Below are 20389 nucleotides of genomic sequence, written 5' to 3'. Positions count from 1 at the left end.
AACCCATAAATAGCTCTGATTTCAACTGCAGCTCACAGCACTTATGACTTACCAAAGTCCTTCACAACAACTCAGACTGTTTGTCCCAAGTAGTTTACAGCACCAACTAAAAGTCATTCAGCAATACTAGGCCCCAATATTCCCTCCCACATGCACTGTTCTTCGACCATCAGTTTAACTATTGATGACCGCTTTATGAAATCATTCACACCACATTCAACTCGGTTTCCAGTGTCTTACAAATGATACTTTTGTCACCAATTTCCACCCACACTGTCCCGGTGCACTAGTAATACATATTCACCATAGTCTACTTTCGCTAGGCACCTTCTCATGCAGTCACCCACTCAAAGTCACTCACAACTAAAACCTACTTTCCTTCACCCACATAAACCATGTACTCTTACTACACAAATAACGCTGTAAATCATCTACTCGCAACACATACACCACTTCAGGCAGTACCATTCATCAATTTTATTTTTAGCTCACTCACTATTCGCTTCTGTAATTTTCTGTGCCCCTCAGCTACAGTCACTTATACCTCCCTGGCTTTCATAATCACACCAAATAACTCCAAGCCCTACAAAACAATTCTCTCCACTCAAGTTCAAAGGCCACTCACAACATAATGAATCAAACCACTCTTAGTGACCGGCTCTTCTGCTTACATCCACAAGAGCAGACACTAGGCACAAACACTTGCCATCGGCTTGTACAGAATCTCTCAATTACACCACATCTTAATCACTCGGCCTCTCTGAAGACTACTGTGGCATGAAAAATGACCCAGATTTCCCTTATCTTTAGAGTTATCAATATCAGTGGTACCGGTAAACGAGGGGATGGGCAACGAGGGGATTACATACACCTTATGAATTGGACCATACGGTTAAATCCTGGTTTGAGATCCTCTGGTATTTCCTCATTCGCACAGATATACACACAGATATTTCACCTAATTTTAGCAGCTGAAATCTCAGAGTGAAAGTAAATAATATATAATTCTGATGGGGCTGGTAACAGCTGCTACTTGCCCCATTATAGTTTGGGGGGCACTTGTAATGCAGACTTTATGGGCTTACTCACAGACACCCAACAACAACTCATCACAACATGCCTCCTACAGTCTCAAACTCATGCAATGGCTCCCACCAAGACATCTGTCCTCAAGCAACCTTCTTGATAGGAATGACCACAAAAAAAATGAGAGAGTAGAAGAGGCTTAGGATTAAAAAGAGTAATAATTGTTGGTGGCCTTGTTGGTTTTCCACTCTGGGTAACTCACCAGTGCTAAGAAGATATCATATCAAAGCTGTCAAACTTTGGAACTCCTGAAATAGTAATCATTAGGGGCCATATGTATCAAAAAGTCATTTTGTGATTCTCAAATAGCGATCTTTTGCGAATCGCTATTTGAGAATCGCAAAATGCTATGTATGTAGGATTTGTAATACACTTTGCGAATCCTACATATTCCTTAATTGCGAATCTCAAATTGCGATTCGCAATTAAGGAATACCTCCCCATTCATTCCTATGGGCCTAGAGGCCCATAGGAATCGCAAATTGAGAATGCAATTTCAAGGGTGCAAGGGTGTCAAAAGGACACCCTGTTGCACCCCTGAAATAAGCATGGGTGCACATGTGGCGCACATACATGCCCTAAGGGCATGTATGTGCGTCACATGGCACTTTGAAAAATGCAAAAAAGTGTATTTATCAAAGAAATCGCAAATTACCACCAACTTGATGTTGGTGGTAATTTGCGATTGCTTAAGTCGAAATTGCACTTTTTTGGTGCTTTTTACATTGCATTTAAGGAATCGCAAAATTTGCAATTCCTTAAATGCAATCGCAAAATAAGGAATCGCAAATTTTACGATTCCTTATTTTGCACGCAGATTTGCTTCATACATACCATTTAGCAAAAATGCGATCGCAAATGCCGAAATTCGCAGAATTTCGGCATTTGCGAACGCATTTGTGCTTGATACATATGAACCTAAATCATCCCAGAGTAACATGAACTTATCCTTATGGGATTGGTCTAGGTGACATTTCTCTGTTACTGGGAAGTGACTGATCATGTTAATCTTTCTTTAACCACACCCTCTTCTGTTCACCACAAACAGATAAAGTAAACAGCCAACAGTAACCTGCAGTGATCTATTATTATCTGCTAAGAGATTTAACTGCCCATCCATGTAGTCACAGACATTCTATACCTGGATGTGCAGGGACCAGAACTAGAGTGAATGGCTTCTCAGAAGCCAACTGGACAGATCAAACCACTGATTGCCTTCCATCAACCAATCAGAATGTGTCTCTGTGGTTAGCTACTTGTTTCTGAACCCAGAAATACCATTCAGAAAACCAAAGGGGAGTCTATGCCTCCCAGGAACACTTTGCGAGTAGTTTTCCTGTGTCCAAACAAGGAATTTATCCTTTTTTTATGGATCACCCATAGAGCAATCCTTGGTGGTTTTGAAAAACATGGTGTGATCCACAGGCAAACTAAAAGAAAAAAGGCTTATTTCTAAATTATCTGTTTTCTCTCAAACGTTTGACCACTTCTACTTAAGAGACTACCCTGGAGGAATACAGACATTCTTAAACTCTTGTGGGATCATCCCTGGGGAGCGATACATCCCCATCCTAAAATCATCATGGAATAATAAAGCTTCATCCAAAAGTCATTCTGGGGTAGCAATTCTCATCCTGAAGCTATCATGGGGTAATACAGCCACATCCTGAAATCATAATTAGATCACTCTCCAGTAGTAAATGGGCATCACATGCTTTCCACTGAAGTACTCACTGGCACATCCTGCAGTAGTTATTCTCATTACTGAGGAGTCATCCCATTTAAATATTTAGGTCTATACACACACTTCAGGATGGTTTTGGATTATTTTCCAAAATCATTACTGAAATAGCCCAGATGAAGTCATCAGATGACTCAGAATGACTTCAGGAAGAACTTCCTTTCTGACTTGGCATTCTGAGAGCATGTTTTATGTTGCCAAATGTATTGGCTACGGGTTAGATGTCAACCTAAGCATTTCTGGGAGGTGTGATGTGGTGTGATGTGATGTGATAGGGAACTTTTATAGCGCACTATCACTCCGAAGAGCATCTTGGCGCTTATGACTTGTGTATTCCAGATAATGAGGGATGTAATACTCATGTTGGCGTTAGCTCCTAAACCAGGGTTTTACAGGTTGTGTCAGCCAAGCTATAAATCCAGGTTTTAAGAAAGTTCCTAAATTTACTTTCACACGTGATTTCCCGCATTTGGTGGGGGAGTTTATTCCAGGCTTTGGCTCCTCTAACTGCTAGAGATTTTCCTCCTCTCGTAGCAAGCCGGAATTTTGGGACAACCATCAAATTGGCTGTTGCCGATCTTAGTTCTCGGCTGGGGTGATAGCGGCTGAAGTTTTTAGACAGATATTGTGGTCCTTGTTTGTGAAAGGCCCTAAAAGTTATTATTAGGACCTTAAATAGGATCCGCTTTTGGATGGGGAGCCAGTGTAGCGTATCAAGTGCTGCAGAGGCTGAGGTTTTCCTAGGCATTTTCAGTACTAATCTTGCTGCAGCATGTTGGACCAGTTGTAGTTTATGTAGAGCTGCTTTATTTGCCCCAGCATATAAACTGTTACAATAATCCAACCTGGATATGATTAATGCCACTGCTACCGTTCTTCTGGCGGACAAGGGAAGAAAGGTAAAGAATTTTTTGAGACCCTTTATTATATTAAAGCACGATCCTGCTACTTCACTAGCCTGTTGTTTGAAGGTTAATGTCTCATCAAATTTAATTCCTAGATTTTGAGCCGCCATGATGGTGCTAGGCGGCGCCTCAGCTTCTATCGGCCAACAAGTTTGGGGGGAGAATAGGTTGTTTTTACCAAAGGGTAGAACAGGTACATGGAGTTTACAAAAAGCCCCAGTCATCTTACACTTGTGACTTCTGCCAACACAGAATGATCTGCCTTTGAGGCAAGACAACCCCAGTAGACTCTAAAAATAGCAAAACACAAATGACTATCTTCATAAACTGATGCATATAGCCACAGTATTGAAGCTGTGCCGACAGTGACCACCAGGAATCTTTCTCAGGCACTTAGACTTACAACCTAGTTCAAGAAAAAGAAAGGCAAGTAAGAATTAGCAAGCCCCTGACAAATGTAAACTAAAGCACTCACAAATGCTGATTGCATTCACTGTGTGCACAAATATTGTATATTACATTAAAGCCTGCCCTACTGCATGTGTCAATTCTTGGAAAAAAGAACAAATATTGCTTTCTGTGTAGAATGCATAAAGTAGAATAATAACTGAACATGACAAACAGCATAGTTGAGTTATTTTTCAGATTTAGAATAAACACTCATGCATTCTAATGGAAGAATGTTCTGGAAGGTGGATTTCTACAACTGCAGCTGATAGCAAGAGATGAGAGGATAATACGCCTCTGGGTGGGCCCAAGCTAAAGCCTATTCAATGCATATTTCAAAGAATTGGTACAAATATGTCACCCTGACAGCTGTGGTGTCGAGCCAGATGAAAAAGTAAGTTTATCTTACAGAAATAGGTCATTATTACAAAACAGAGTAGTCACGCTAATATTTGGTGTAATTTGTCATTTATGAACAGACTAACTTGGGGGTAATTTACAGTACGTGAAAAGCTGGAAATAAAATCCTGCAAAATGAGTGCAAATCGGTTTTCAGGGCATTTAGTGTTAGTTTTGTATTTGAAGAAAAGTGCTGCATTCCGTGCCTAATAATTCTGGAGCACAAGCAAAACGCTGGTGCTAATTTTACACTAATTGTTGAAGAAAAACAGACAATGCTTTCACATTTATCTCTAAATTTTGAATAATTTCATGAATACTGGTTGTAGTAACACTATTACTGATCTGTTCTATAACTATCTGGTTATAAAATATGACATTCGGTAAATAACTCCATTACATTTCTTTGAAAATGGCAAGGCAGCACTTCTGTACTGAAAGCATTCTTTTAACTATTTAGAGAGCTACTTTTAAAAATATATATTGCTCAACACAACTAAGGGTCTTGTAATGACATCCCTGATATCACTCCTCCCCGGGGTTCCTGATACTGGAGCACTGATAACTGCTGAGAAGGGAGCTGGCAATTGGAATAACAGATCTCAAGTGTGACCCTGAAGATCCCCATTAGAAATGAGGAATAACTGGGGAATCAGTAATTCAGTTCCCAGTTTTTCCCAGAATTACGGTATAGCTAGGACTTTGTAGGATTCAGGGAAGGGTAGTGTTAAGGGTTAGAGATTTTAAGGTTCAGGTTTTGGGTAGTATTAAGAGATAGTAAGACGCTTTTATGGTTTTGGTGGATCTGATGAGTTGGTGGTATTCTGTCATGGCTTGTAGGTGGTTTGGTCTTTCGTGCTTTTGCTGTTTCTCCATAGTATCTTGAGACGTCTGCAGGTGCCTCTGGGGTGCTGTCTGTCGGAGTTGCGGAGGGGGGCAAGCTTGTCTGTGCTGTTGGTGATCCATCTGTAAGGTTCTTTGGCTGCAGAGTTGGAGTTGGTCGAGGTGGGAGGGGGATCGTGGTTGAGGGAGGAATTGAGGTGCTCCTCAGTGATTTTGCTCCATTTCCTTCGCAGAGGACATGGAGTAGGTTTGTGAGCGGTGGCTTCGTCAAACGAGAAGTGTACGTAGTGGCGGTCCATCCAGGGGTGTTGCATGGTGTGACTGAAGTGAATGTTGTTACCTCCTGCGAAAATTGGCTCGATGGTGTGTCCTGTCTTGTGGGTGGGGGTGGTGACGAGCTGTTTCATTCCAATGTTGGCGAGATTGACCAGGAAGATGGTGGAGTTGGGGGTGGCTGAGGTTGTCAGGGTGGAAAATGAGGTCTATGAGCAGTATGTAGTCCATGGAGGTGATGGTGTGGGGTGCAATGAGGTCGGTGATGGTAGTGGTGAACACGCTTCGAGTTCCGAGAGGTTTGAGGGCGAGGGTGCCGCGTAGTGTTGTTCTGGGGCAGGTCTGGATCTGGAAATGGAGGTGCTCTGTGGGGGATGGGGAGTTGTTTGTGCCGGAAGTGGGGAGACAGAGGGAGTTCTTGTGGGCGATGTCGAGTCCTCCTCCTGGGTGGTCCTTCCTCTGGATCTTGTATCCGTCGGGGATCTCAGGGGCAGAGGTGGGGGTGTCGAGGAGGTCCCAGATTTCTACTCCGTGTCTGTGCAGGGAGCACTCATTGAGGAGGATGCACCTCAGGTCTTTAGGAGTGCTCGCGTCGGGCAGAGGGGCTGTGGCCGTGGGTGTGCGGAGGTTGGTGAAGGTTTGTCGGCAGTGTTGGCAGGAGAACTGGCTGTGGATGGTGTTAGGCATAGACAGTTGTAGTTCCTTTCAGCGTTGAGTGCATGGAGGGCAGCTGAGTCGCAGCGGTCAGAGAACCTGGTCCCTGGCGCTGGTCGGGGACGGACACAGAAGGGCTTGCCTTTGGCACGCCAGCGGCGCGCCCGTTGGGCGCGGCTGCCATTAAATTGGGAACAGGGAGGGAAAGGCAGGTGGGAGTGGGAACCGGCAGGGGAGGGGCCGCAGCGGCAAGAAAAAGGGCTGCGAAAATGAGCGCAGAGGGAATGCAGGACAACAAGAGACGAGAAAAACAGGCACAATACCTATAACAGTGAAAACAGACTAGCACAAATACAGTAAACACAAAATACAGTAAACAGACAAAAAGTCAGTCAGACAGAGAAGGCAGCAGAAGAGCAAGGCACTCCCACTGGACCACCACGGGTGAGGTGCAGGCAGGAGTCTGAGGGTAGGCCTCAAACACCTACCTGGAATAGAGGTGTAGGGGGCAGCGGCGCAATTACAGAGCTGCTGGGGCGGAGAGCAGAGTTCCCTGACAAGGTCAGAGGTCTTGCTCTATGGCCCGTGAAGCGGCTGTCATTAAATAGGGAACGGGGAGGGAAACGCAGCTGGGAGGCAAGTTCGGGAACTGGCAGGGGGAGGGGTAGCGGGGGCAGCGGAGAACAGGGCAGTGAAGACAGGCGCAGAGGGAACGGAGGACAAGAGACCAGAAAAACAGTCAAAAGACTGGCACAAATACAGTAAACACAATATAGTAGCTTAACTACATAAAGAGCCATGGCTTGCACTTCTTGATAAATATGTGACCCTAGTTGCTTAGAATTACGTACTGTTTCTGTGGAATAACCCAGCCTTAGATAAATCAAAAGCTGTACTCAGATGAACCAATGTGAAGGGCTGAGCCACCATCCCTCTCTGTAGTACCTATGATAGCACTTTTAAACATATACATATATAATATTAATCCTGGTGAAAAACTGCACGACCAAGCCAGACCAAAAATGGATGTTGAAGGAAAAAAGATAAAGATGAGAAAACAGTGTCTAAGAGAAAGTCTGGACCAAAAAAGTCCTGCAAGAGTTAAATACAGAGGGTGACATTTTTGGTTGGTGGAAAAAGGAGGCATGAAATGGAAATGAGAATATACAACCTTGGCATTCTGCATTCCCAGCATTAGGCTCATAAAAATACTTGGGGCCCTGCACCTTATTTAATTGAGCACTACTTGGGTGGAATGGTTTACTTCGCTTGCATAAAGTTTGCTGTGGCGTGCTTAAAGAATGCATAAAGAGCAAGGTTGAGTAGAGTTGAGTTGAGGGTTGAGTTGAGTTGAGTTGAGGGTAGAGAAGGGCCACGCTTAAACTTTATTAACTCCCATAATGTGAAAACTGTATAAATAAGACGCCTTTTGCTAGTAGTGTGCTATCATGTAAATATAGCTCAACAAAACTGGTATTCTAAGCAGAGCCTCAAAAATCCATGAGAGACGCGGATTTTCAAGAACTATTTTTTTAAATCATGCATCTTAGACAAACATTTACTTGTTTCTCTCAAAAAAAATCTGTTGATTACTTTTTTTCCTCTTGCATTCTAAAAGCAAAGCAGCGCACATTTAATAAACTCTGTACATTTTTCCACTGAGTTTCACTACATTTAGAAACAGGTTTCCCAGCAGTAAATGCAAAAATAAATATGTGAAACTACTTTTTACCCAATAGTATAGATTTTAGGATTATATATTTGTTATGAGCATTAGATACCTTTTCCAACACTACCAGAAACGCTGAAAAATAAACCACTCTGATTAGGAGGCTGGGAAATACTGAAGTGGTAGGCATAAACCATCTGTAGATTAAAGCATATTTAATAATTTCATCTGGTCTGTTATTTTGTTTTGCAGGAAGTTATTCGGAATTTAGTGAAGCGGTATGTTGCAGCAATGATAAGAAACTCTAAAACAAACGAGGGATTAACAGAAGAGAATTTCAAGGTATGTTTATAGTAAAGCATCTTACTCTAATGTCCTCTTCATATGTTACTTAGGATGGAAATCCACTAAGACAACGGATTTATAACGTGGGTCCAGTAGGGCCATATCCATGTCAGATGTTCAGACTAACCACTATGTGATATTCTTAGTATGTCAAGTTATCGTAAGTGGATATCGTCTACGGCTGAATGAAATGTAGCCATTGTGGATTTAAAATGGACACTGTTCCACTGAAACAGCTCAAAGGTCCAGATTCTAATCCACCAGCTACAACACAGAAGATTGAAGATTATAGTAATTTATTAAGCCTGGGGTGCCTATGGAGGGTCTGAAATGTATTGTCAATTGTGTGAGCGGTTATATCATGGGACCCTCGGCAGTCAGTGGTTACAGAGAAGTATGCTTTGGGGATGGTCTTTACCTCTCGCCACCAATATTATTCCTTTCACGGTGGAATGTGATGTGCATTTTAGTTTCTAACCCTCTAGGAGTAGGACGTTGAGTGGTCCAAGTTTACTCTAGGGGGTGGTAGTACTTAGAAACATCTCTCTGAAACCTTATCTGAGACACTAAGTAATACACAATACACTTACGTCCAGATATTGCTATGTTGTCAAGAAGAAACAGTGCTTTTTTTTCAAACCAGAATGTGTGGTGCCTTCTAAGGCCAAGATGGAACCTCAAACATTTCACAGCGTTCCGGTGCCAGGTACTAGCTTTTCCATAACATTGTTCTTGTGACCAAACTTCTGCTATGGGGCTTCGTTTGGTTACCCTTTAACCTTACTCTTATGCTTAAATATGGAATCTCAGACTATTGGGGAAGAAGTGCTACTGAAACGAAATGGAGTGTAGCCACTTTGGTATGGTCTGGTCGCAGGCTTTGGGTTCAACCCCAGGTAATGCACTCAAGCAACAGGTGCTTATTTTCCAGGGTAAATTAAAAGCATTCCTACACCCAAATCCCACCACTAAAGCCAGGAGGATTCCACGCAGTCAACAAGGCTGTCACTCAATCAGTAGATATCTCTGGGATGGTAATGGCAAGAAGTATAGTTATAATGGTCCAGGAATAAGAGTGGCCAACTCCAACAAACGAAGTTAGATCCCACGCTAAACTTGTGAACGTTAGGAACCTCCAGGTCCCTTGGAAGTGCAGAGGAACATAAATTAGCATTCGTAGCATCTCATTACTTCTGGGTGATCTTAGTTACTTTACTCGTCTTCCAGAAAGATTTTACGGCCAGCTGTGACTTGCAGCAATCATGACCTCTCTTCTCCTCAGAAGGCGGTACTACAGCTCTTTGTCTCCTACAGACCCCTGTGGCGAGGCATTTCTTGCATCCAGGATTGACCTAAGCCTGAGGGAGAGCAACCACAGACAAGGGTTCAGCTTCTCTCAATGAGTTTGTCCAACATTTAGGCGCAGAGTCTTCTTAATAGCCAGATGATGTGCAGATTACTGGTTGGAGGGCCCAGTATTAATCCCATATAGAAGGCGCACACACAGGAAGTCTGGGTGAACCAAAGTGCATTCTTTTACATATTTTGCTTGCTTATCCAAAAATCAATGAGGCATACATCTTCCTTCTTTATTTTTGTAGGATTCAGGAGCAGTGCTCCAAGGTTAGACCAGTTTGAAATGACAACATGTCAATGTGGATAAGTTCCAGCGCTAGCACAAAAAAAGGCAATAATGCTAGGCAACAGGTAGCGATACAGGAAGAGGAGTGAAGGGTGTGTTTCATTGTAGCCTCGAAAGCCATCTCTGAAGACGGGAAGTGCATGGTGATCTCCCCACCCAACAGGTATGATTGGTTTCAGGAAGGACAGCTTGTGTCTAGGGACATGCAGGAAAGTTTCGTCCACCCAGGACAACCTGCAGGAGAACCAGCCTCAAATTCAGCCATATACACTGCGTCCAAAGAGACACCGTCATTCTGTGAGGTTCAGTGAAACATGCATAATCAACACAAGCCATACACATCTGAAAAGACAATGGATCAGTTATGGGGTTCTGGCGGACCTTCACTAAGGTGAATAGGTAGGTTCCCCACAAAGGTACCGCTAGAATGGTCTGTGATCCTGAACTATACCGTTGATCACCCCTTTCTTTGAATAGAATGAGGAGGCAGTAGCCACCCCAACTCAAGTTAGGGGTCACCTTAGGAGATCCTGTTAGCAGAGCCATGTCATGCTCACAAGCTCCTAGCTCAGTGAGTGATATGCATGAAGCCACACCTACCTGAGACTTCTGTCAGTAGAACAAAGCATTTGTCTCAACATAGAGAGGAGGGCTAGTTTCTAACTATTGAGCTCATATTCTTTGTACCTGATTATACACCGAAGTGTTCTACCGTCTCATTGGTGGCACATTGGATACAGTCCTTTCCACCCTCTATCTGAATTATTCAAGCAAGCGCTCTTCTTCTCATCTCGATCATCAATGGTCCGAGTCCTCTGCAGTGGACCATGCAACTGGTATTGGCTTAGCGGATACATCATTGACCAGCACTATGAGAATAGAAATCAAACTAAAATTAGAGACCAATGTGTGTTGTAATCCGGCTAGATTTTGTTCAATTTCAATTCTTTGCTCTTTAAGCTACTGTCATCTCATTCATTAAAGAGCTTCCTGACCGACAACCTCTAAAAAGGTAGAGCCGATGTCGACCAAGAACCTTCAGTGTTTGCCCGGCGTTAGCCGCCTCTCATACCATTCGATATTACCAAACAAAGAGGCAGGCGCTGGAGACTGGAAGGCTAGAAACAGGAGTTTATTCCGACGGAGCAGAACACGTCAAATCAGACAACAGGGTATCTTCTCGAGGTGCTCTAACCGCATCTCTGAGGCCTGGCCTCTTATACACAGGTTTATGGCTTTATTACATACACTGCATCCGTAATGTTTCTTTGAAGGACAGAAAAGACATCCTCGGAATCCCCGGTCCAGGCCCATTCCCACACACATCTACAGTAGAGTTCCCACCCCGATCTCAGCATGTGGTGGTTATCGCGCAGCTGGACATTCCGCTGGGAACGGGGATGTGTGTGATCAGTCGGATCTTCGGGGTGCAAAAGCGTTGATTAATCCCCGCTCCTTTGATGGGGTGAGTTCCTACTGTAGGAGGCAATAAACTACATCTGCGGGGCCTGGCGGTGGCCTGGGAACAGCTTGGACAATCGGGCAGGGAGGAAGAGGATATCAAAGGCTTGTTCCCGTGAAGGGATGAAAGGGTTATATGGTTTCGGCTCGGGATATTGCGCTGAGGCAGGATCGCTTATGGTTCGTTTATGGTTCAAGGAGGATAGATCGGGGGTTGCCGGAGCGCGGGGGGGGGATGCTTGGGGAAACAAGAGAGTGAGGGGGGAGAGACGCGCTGGCTATCGGGAGTGGGCAGAGAGGCCATGGCAATCAAAATGGCTGCTGTTTACGCGCACGTATAGATCTGAAAAGGACAAGATGGCGCCGATAATGTTTACGCCACAATCCAGATTTTAACAAACCTGCCCTGTCTGCTTGTTTGTAGTCACAGACAACCGATTATTCACAGTCGACTGCCTCAATATCTCTTTTTGTGGATCACTGTTTAACCATCTACTTTGTCAGGAGAAGTGCTCCTTTTAGCCTAAGATGAGGCTTCATGGCGCTTGCACACAACCCCATCTTCAGCACTTATACACGATCCTTGATGGCTGTATCAGCTTGATAAATGAAATGACTGGATTGTTTATCGTCACACGCAAACTCCACTCTCTAATAAACAATTTATTCACCTTATCTGCACTCCTTTAAAAACCATCCTTTACAATTCATCAGGATTTTTCTAAAAAAACACACAAACAATTGGAGGATTGCGCAATCGTAAGATAGTTGTAACACTTTTCAAGCAAAATGGCACATTCATCTGAAACCTTAAGAAGGTCCAAACAAGCCACACGGAAGCTTGAAAAGAAATGGAGGGCTTCACGTCTAGATTGCGATAAACAAATCTACAAAGACTCTTTGAGAAATTATCACAAGGATATCCGCCTAGCACGGAAAACCCATATAGCCTCACAGTTACTGGAGGCGGGTAACAATTCCAAGACGCTATACCAGATCTTACTGACCTTTACTAAACCCACAGCTTGTGAGAGTCAAGATGTAGCCTCGCAACATCTATGTGACAACATCTCTGACTTTTTTAAACAGAAAATTGATGCCATTTACGATAAAATCCTAGCATCTAACTCCACAAACAGAAATGACAATAAATTCATGTTGAACTCTGATAAGTCATCCATCCCTGAAAACTTTCTTGCGGCATTTCCGCCCATACAGACTGAAGACATACTGGCATTTATTTCCCATATAAAGAGTGGCTCCCCCACAGATATTATCCCTGCACGGGTTATGCCTTCTCTAGCTTTGGAACTGGGACCTACCATCCAGAAACTAATAAACATCTTGTTAAGCACGGGGCAGGTCCCACGTGGATGGAAGAAAGCTCTGGTCAAACCGCTCCGGAAAAACACCACCAATTCCTGGGATGAGCTCAGTAATCTTAGACCGATATCCCTACTTCCCTTCATGGCTAAAATTGCTGAGAAATATGTAAATAAACATCTGTCTAACTATGCTAAATTGGCGGGAGTATTGGACTTTTCACAATCGGGCTTTAGGCCCAAACACAATACGGAGACCGCCTTAATGTCAGTCGCAGACGATCTACGTATGTACCAGGATAGAGGCTTCTCCGTTATCCTGGTGCTGCTGGATCTGTCTGCGGCATTTGACACCGTATCCCACTCCATCCTCATGGCCAGGCTACAGAACATCGGCCTGAAACATGAAGCACTTGCATGGTTGTGCAGCTTTCTAACAAACCGCACCCAGCAAGTAACTATGGGGAGTTTTCGGTCAGAGGAAGTTGAGATCTCCAAAGGGGTGCCACAGGGCTCATGTCTGAGCCCGACTCTGTTCAACATATACGTGGCACCCCTGGCTAACATCCTGAGAGCATATGGTTTTGTTCCAACTTCCTATGCGGATGATACTCAACTCCTCTTTCCTTTTAAAACCCTGACTACCGAAGTAAAGAATTCCTTCTCCCTAGGGATGAAAGCAGTGGCCAGTTGGATGTCTGCCAACTTCCTAAAATGTAATGTGGGAAAGACGGAGGTCATGTTGTTTGGGGAGGTAAAACGACTCTGGACTCCGGACTGGTGGCCACAAGATCTTGGCCCAGTACCGGAGCCTAAACTTACTGTCAAGAACCTAGGCGTACGTTTTGACCAGGAACTTGACCTCAAACAACACACTAATCAGGTGGTGGGATCCTGCTTCCACATTATCGGTATGCTATGCAAAATCTTCCCCCTTCTACCTGACGGGAGTAGAAAGATGCTAGTACAGGCCTTAGTCATGAGTCGTTTAGATTACTGTAACGGCTTGTTACTATCAGCCAATGAGGAAGTCATGACCAGACTACAGGTGGTCCAGAACACGGCTGCCCGTCTGGTCTTGAATGTCCCTCCTCGCACACCTTCAAAGCCTCTCCTGACGAAACTTCATTGGCTGCCCATAAGACAGCGGGCAAAATTTAAGGTATGCTGTGTCATACATAAGTGTTTGAATGGTATGGGACCTGTATATTTGGCAAACAAATTTGTTCCCTATAAACCTTCCCGCTCTCTTAGGTCTAGCGAACAAGGCCTTCTACAGGTGCCTAGAGCCAGGAAGGCAAGACAGGGCAGCAAAGCACTCTCAATTGCTGGCCCGTCCCTCTGGAACAGTCTCCCTAATACCCTTAGGCTCTGCAAGGACTATTTTCCTTTCAGAAAAATGTTAAAGACATTCCTATTCAGCATCTAGAAAGCTAGCGTACTCCTGATTGCATTGTGGTAGAAGTCAAAGCGCGGAGATACTCCCTCGGGAGTCGATGCCAGCGCGATACAAGCCTGAAATAAATAAATAAATAAAATAAAATAAGTGGGATGGACTGTAGAAAGTTTTTATATTTTCCCTTTTTCAATTTCCTTGAAATACACTAAATTATGTAACTGGATTCTAAATTAAATGTCCCATCCTGTTTCAACATCCTACATCATTAGCTGCTGTTGGTCCGTCGCAAAGAATAAGCATGTGCTGGAATTGTTCATAAAAATGAAGTGCAGTGTAATGAGGTTGATGTTTCTCTACCCCAATGAAGGTAGGTGACCCAGTTGAAGGGTGTGATGATCGCATACCTGAACCTCAAGACAACCTGTAAAGTTACACTGATAGTTTGTGAATCCTGCTACAAGATATCCATTACAACAAACTTCAAAAGAGAGACATTTAACCACTGCTTTTGCCCTATGTGTAAGCACCATTGCCCCATCTCAGGGTATTAAAAGTGGTTACAGAGAGCATTACCTGCTGTTGAACACCATGCAATATGGCCCAGAGCTGAAGATGGGTGCATAATTTGGTGAAAGGGCAATTGACTGATGTCGACTCTTGATAGCCCATCAGCAATAAGACTACGAGATACCATCCGTCTGCCCAGTTTATCGAGAAACAGACAAATAAACAGAACCTCTTCTCCATCTACTTGAGGTTCACGACACTGACCTGGGAAGAGGGCGACCATCAGTTAGGGACAGCACTGCAAGCATTCTGCTGGGCTGAGGCACAGTGGTACAAAAGGGGGTGGTGATGCTCCGTCCATCACCACCCCCTTTTGTACGGGCTGAGGCACAGTCACCACTTCCTACTGAATGGTAATAAATTTTACTATTCGGCAACTGCAAAAAAGGTCTCCACCTATAAATGATGAAACCATACAGGGCCCGATTTCTAGGTCGGATTGGCATATAAGGCAGTGAGCGAGGGACTGGTCTGACAGATCAGTGTGGGTTTTTATTTTTTAGTCGAGCCTGGGCAGCGCATTAACCTGCTCTGCGAGGCATGCTGTATTGAGGTAGGGACTTGAAGCTCCGTCCACTTTCTGTCCTCATTTTCCATCGGCTTGTGTCATTGTCCTCTGTAAACTGTGGCTGTTCATTGGTCAAAAGGTTCAGTAGTCCCTCCATAGTACCGGCTGGTCTCATTTTGTACTATCCCGTGGCGACACCTCCTGTTACATGCGTTGTTGCTCGGTAAGCTTAAATTACAGCCTCAGAGCACTATTATCTCAAATAGTGTTGTCAGTGTAGTCCTGCCCAAAGTTTTTCTTTTATTTTAAAAGCATGCATTTGCAATGCAGCAGGTCTCGTATTTGTGAGTTTAAGCTATTATTGTAAATGGCAATATCTTTTATGTATTTGTTTTAAAAACAGCACAAATAAAAGGCATTGTCATTTACAAGGCCAATAGCTCGAACTCTCGTAAATGTGAGACCTATTGCACTGCAAATGCTTGTTTTTGTCTGTTTCTGAGCCTGTTTTCTGCTTTGCTGGCCGGTTTTTAGTGCTGATTTCGTGATAGACATTGCCTGCAGCAGGTCAAAGCCACAAAGCCTTAATTTCCTTGAAAAACACTTATACAGTGAATCTTTTCAAGTTCAAAACCGAGACAACTTGAAAACATGGGGGCCACTTTTATTTTGGTTTCCCGTCTTATTTCCTGTCCCAGTCTGACCCGGACTGATATAAAAAGGCTATCCCAGGCGTAATGCATCTTAAACCTGGAAATAAATCCATTGCATCCTTTGTACTTGATTCACAAAGTCATAGTCAAGTCCAATCTTCATTATTTGTCTTTAATGTATGCATTCTATGCACACATTAATCATGTACCGTTAGAATAGGCGAACGAATATTAGCAATAATGGAGGAGTGCAAGATGCGAGCGAAGCAGATTTGCTGAACATCTAGAAAGAAGGACTTTGATATAATCTGGCAACATGAGGAGAGCACAGTCAACACCAGTCTGAGGGCTTAACTTGAACCCAAGAAGACGCATGCTGTATGGTGCACTTGACAAATCAATGAAGATTTATCAAAATACAAGTTTGAAGCAGTGGCAGATATATTCAAATAAATTGCTAGTGAAGAAAAATTGAATGCATTTGTGAATTTTTAACTGTTTGCAATTTGGGGTTTATACAATGGCAATAGCCACATTTTTACAATATTAGGAAAATGGCTATGGATACCGCGTGTACAATTTGGGTGCGTTTCAGACTTTTCACTGTCTTTGTAAGCTGGGTTACTAGGCCATGATTTGAGATTGGGTGGTTTGTAAGATTGGGTGTAATCCTCTCCAAGTATTTCTCTGTTACTAGCATAATGACCACCTGAATGTTCTCTGTTGTAGGAGCTGAAGCAGGACATCTCCAGCTTCCGGTACGAGGTCCTGGATCTCCTGGGAAATAGGAAGCCTCCCAGAAGAAGCTATTCCACCAGCAGCACCGAGGTCTCCCAAAAGGATGAGGTGAACGATGAGCGGTCCAAAGATAAAAGTGTCTCCTTCGGCGTCGCAAACAAAAAAAAAGACTTCAACGTTTCAGCGCTAATAAAAACGATGTCTGGTATTGAAATCGTGGAGGAGAAGCCAAAAAGCAATGGACTAAGCAAGCGATCCTTTATCCGCAATGGCAACAAGCTACAGAGGCTTTCCAACTCTAAGAAAGAGTCCTTTAAGAGACTGGGCTTGCTGTTCTCCAAGATGAACGGACACATGCCCGAGCCCAACTCAGAGCCGGTGTACACCATCTCTGACGGACTCATCCCGCCACACTGCATGTGGCAAGACTCGAAGGGGTCGGAAGCCTCCAAAAGTGAAATTAACCTCAATGAGGTGGGCTTTAGTGGGAGCACTTCTGGACAACAGAACAATGAATGTCCTCCCGTCTCTGCAAACTCCCTTCACTGTGCTTCCAGCATTTGCACCTCTAGCTCCAAGCTCCTGGACTCGACAGAAGACGTCTTCGACTCCTGGGGCGAGGCTTGTGATTTGCTCATCACCCAGTGGAAGGATGGACAGGAAGAGCAGGTCACGACTAGACTATAAATTGAACCCTATGGCAAGACTACTTTAGAAATTAGAAAAAAATATTTATATTCAGTTGCTATCACAGATGGATGGGATTCGGGTTGCATTTCTGGGCACCGGAAATGAGAGAGGAACTCAATTTATTTTGGCCCTTTTTGCAGCCATGTTCGCCATATTTTTATTTTTTACGCAGACGGGTGCTGGATAACTAAGTATATGGCTTTAATGAGAAGAAAGGTAACGAGCCAGCAGTGGAGTGGACTGGTGTGTGATTCTATTAGCTGTGATTTTCCTGCACTTTTCACTGTACGTCTCATGGCTGGCTGACAGCTCCATACAGCATTGATCACTGTAATCCACAAGGACTGCCCGATCGATCTGCTGCAGTGTGCGTGCAGATAGGAGCAAGAGCTTCTATCATTAGATACTTATCCTTTTTTCACAACCTCCACCGCTAGCACTGTAGCTCTCTGTTGCTGTGTCATGCATACTAATGTCTTACCTTGCGATTCGCTCACCGTTTGTAGCTTGGCGGTCAAGGGTAGGCCAACTTCAGGATATCTACGCAAGATAAATTTACATACAGTTAATTTAAAGAAGTTTTTGAAGTCAGTGGTTATCTTCAAAATCAGGCATGGATCACAGCCCTGTCCTCCCATTGCCCAGGTGGCACAACATTAGAGATCACGCTGGGTTAGGACAATATAGAGGCCATGGGGCGAAAAATAACTTTTAGCAGAGGTAACTTTAAATATCACCAGTCTCATAAGTTATATCTATTAGCACAAGGTCTACCTACTTTCTATGCTGTAGGACCTTTTAGTCCTCATCCTTGTCCTGGAGTGGAATTAAAATATCCTTGTTTATTTGAGGGGATAATTGCAACTTATGTCAGAGATAAGAGACTAGAAATGGGTGGAAAGTGTGTGCTGTGTGATCAGCTAATTATTAACGAGGTATGTGGCAGAAAGGGTTCAAGCCCGGTCTACGTGTTGCTGGTTTGCGCGGAGTGTTGAGAGATCTCCTTGCGTGTGGGTGCAGAGAATTAACGGGTGGGATCTTGTGAAACCAGGGACACAGGAGACTGACGTCAGAAGTGAATGCATGGATGCACAGTACTCCAATGCAGTCTCTCTGAATTTGTATTCATCTTAGATGCGGGATCTCAATTTACTATCAAGTGACCATCCCTTTACACACGAGTCTCACATGTCAGACCCTTATGGTGACCCCATTTTGAGTCCCAGGCTCTATTAATAGCCCTTGCAACAGAAAGAAATGTATCTATTTATTTATTTTTGAAACTTTTAAACTTATAAAGCGCACAGATACCCCCAATGGCCATTTAACAAAAACTGGTGTGTTACATTAATTGCACAGAATTGTAGATTTCCCACGAAATTATCAGACTGGGAGGCTATAATGAAAATATAATATGCCAGTCTGTATTGCCCGACAACCATGTTAGATTAAGGGTCATTTTGCGCCACAAATCTTATTGCTCATTCTGTCCAATGAAAACAATAGATAAGGTGTATTGACTCGTTCTGCACCTGCACACAGACAGAGAAACAAAGACGTGCGTAAGTTTCCAAGAATTATCGCACTGACGAGCGTGTGCAGTACCTGCAACTTTGCGAATCAGCTCGCACGCTGCAGCCAGACAGCCTCGCGCTGCGTGTTTATGAAAGAACATGTCCGGATCTCCCGGAACTTACAAATTAGAGTAAGGGGACATACGGCTTCATATCTAGAGAAAGAAAAAAACAGGAGTGTGCAGGGGTGGAGAACGAGCTCGTGATACTGCTCAAGAACTTTTGGGTCACCTGCAACCAGTAAAACTTGCAGCAGCACTATTATTGAGCAAGCTGGTTGGCATCGTTTTTGCTACTTGCATAAAAGTCAACAGTACACAGATTTTGCTCTGGCCCATCACACAAAGATTTTTGCTTAAGAGCAAAAATAAGGAAACCATCAATTTGCAAATTAATTATTTTCTGCGTGATGCTGCCAATAACAGAAAACCTAAACCATAAATATCCTTTGATCTAAAAGTAAAACAAACTGGATTTCTGAAAAAAGACAATAACAACTCCCCTGGCGGAACAATGAATGACTCCAGTGCAAACTGTGACCAAAAAAGGAATCTACGATAAATATGCAGAACAATATTATTTACTAAATATAATCACAATTGACTCAAATTATAAACACGAGACAACACAAAAAACTTCAATTTGAATATATATATATATATATATATATATATATATATATATACACACACACACACACACACATACACAGCTGCCTCTTTCTCTCACAAAACATAAGTAATTGAAAATGTAATCCAATCCAATTCTTTTGATTTCAAAGGACAAAGGTGTCAAGAAATGAGCCCGCTGTGCCCGTCGACACGTATCGGGGGATTATGCTTGGGACCACCTTCTTAGGATACGAAATGTTTTGCACCATTCATAACCACAGAGCCAACTGATTTTACTGTTTCAAATGTTCACATTTTAAGTACAATGCTAGACAGATTTATTATGAAAGAAGGACTGCCAAATTAGAGGAAATTTTGTTTACACCAGTGTTTGCCCATGGTGCACATAGACTAAAACAAATCCTCTGTTTCATTCCCTATAATACCAGGAAAAAACAGTCCAAATTAGTTTTTATTCCACTTTTTCCCTAGCTCCAGCACCATAAACCCACCCTGGTCTCCAGTTTTCCTATTCCATCCCCCCTCCTGAGAAAGTGCACTTGTACTGTTACTGTGCATTACATGGAACCCGTCTCTTTGCACTGGGCCTCCATTGCTTGCATCATGATGTGATTTAACCATTGATAGGCAATCGCGGTGAAAGGACTCTACATACAATGACATATTGCTCATTGGAGTTCTCCTCCTAAATATCAAAATTCCACCTCAAGTCTTTTGCTCCCATTTGGCACCACCCCTACCAGGGCCCTTACTTCGCCTTATAGAGGTGCTGGCCATGACCTTAAGACTCAAAGTGTATTTTTTTTTAATCGAGGATATCAAATAGAAAAGGAATACTGAA

At 43.4% G+C, this 20389-nt stretch overlaps 1 protein-coding gene across 1 annotated transcript in view; it reads left to right on the top strand.

Moving 5' to 3' along the window:
- TRPC5 (transient receptor potential cation channel subfamily C member 5) overlaps positions 1–17339 on the top strand; it is a 695984-nt gene extending 678645 nt beyond the window's left edge. Inside the window, exons 9-10 of the mRNA XM_078688815.1 lie at positions 8270–8359; positions 16644–17339. Coding sequence (XP_078544941.1) covers positions 8270–8359; positions 16644–17339 — 786 coding nt within the window. The remainder of the gene's footprint in view (positions 1–8269; positions 8360–16643) is intronic.
- The last annotated feature ends 3050 nt before the right edge of the window (positions 17340–20389 follow it).

This window comes from Lissotriton helveticus, chromosome 4_1 (genome assembly GCF_964261635.1).
Source record: "Lissotriton helveticus chromosome 4_1, aLisHel1.1, whole genome shotgun sequence".
NCBI classification, from domain to species: Eukaryota; Metazoa; Chordata; class Amphibia; order Caudata; family Salamandridae; genus Lissotriton; species Lissotriton helveticus.
Note: the sequence above shows the minus strand (reverse complement) of the source record. Positions and strands in the feature narration are given on the sequence as shown.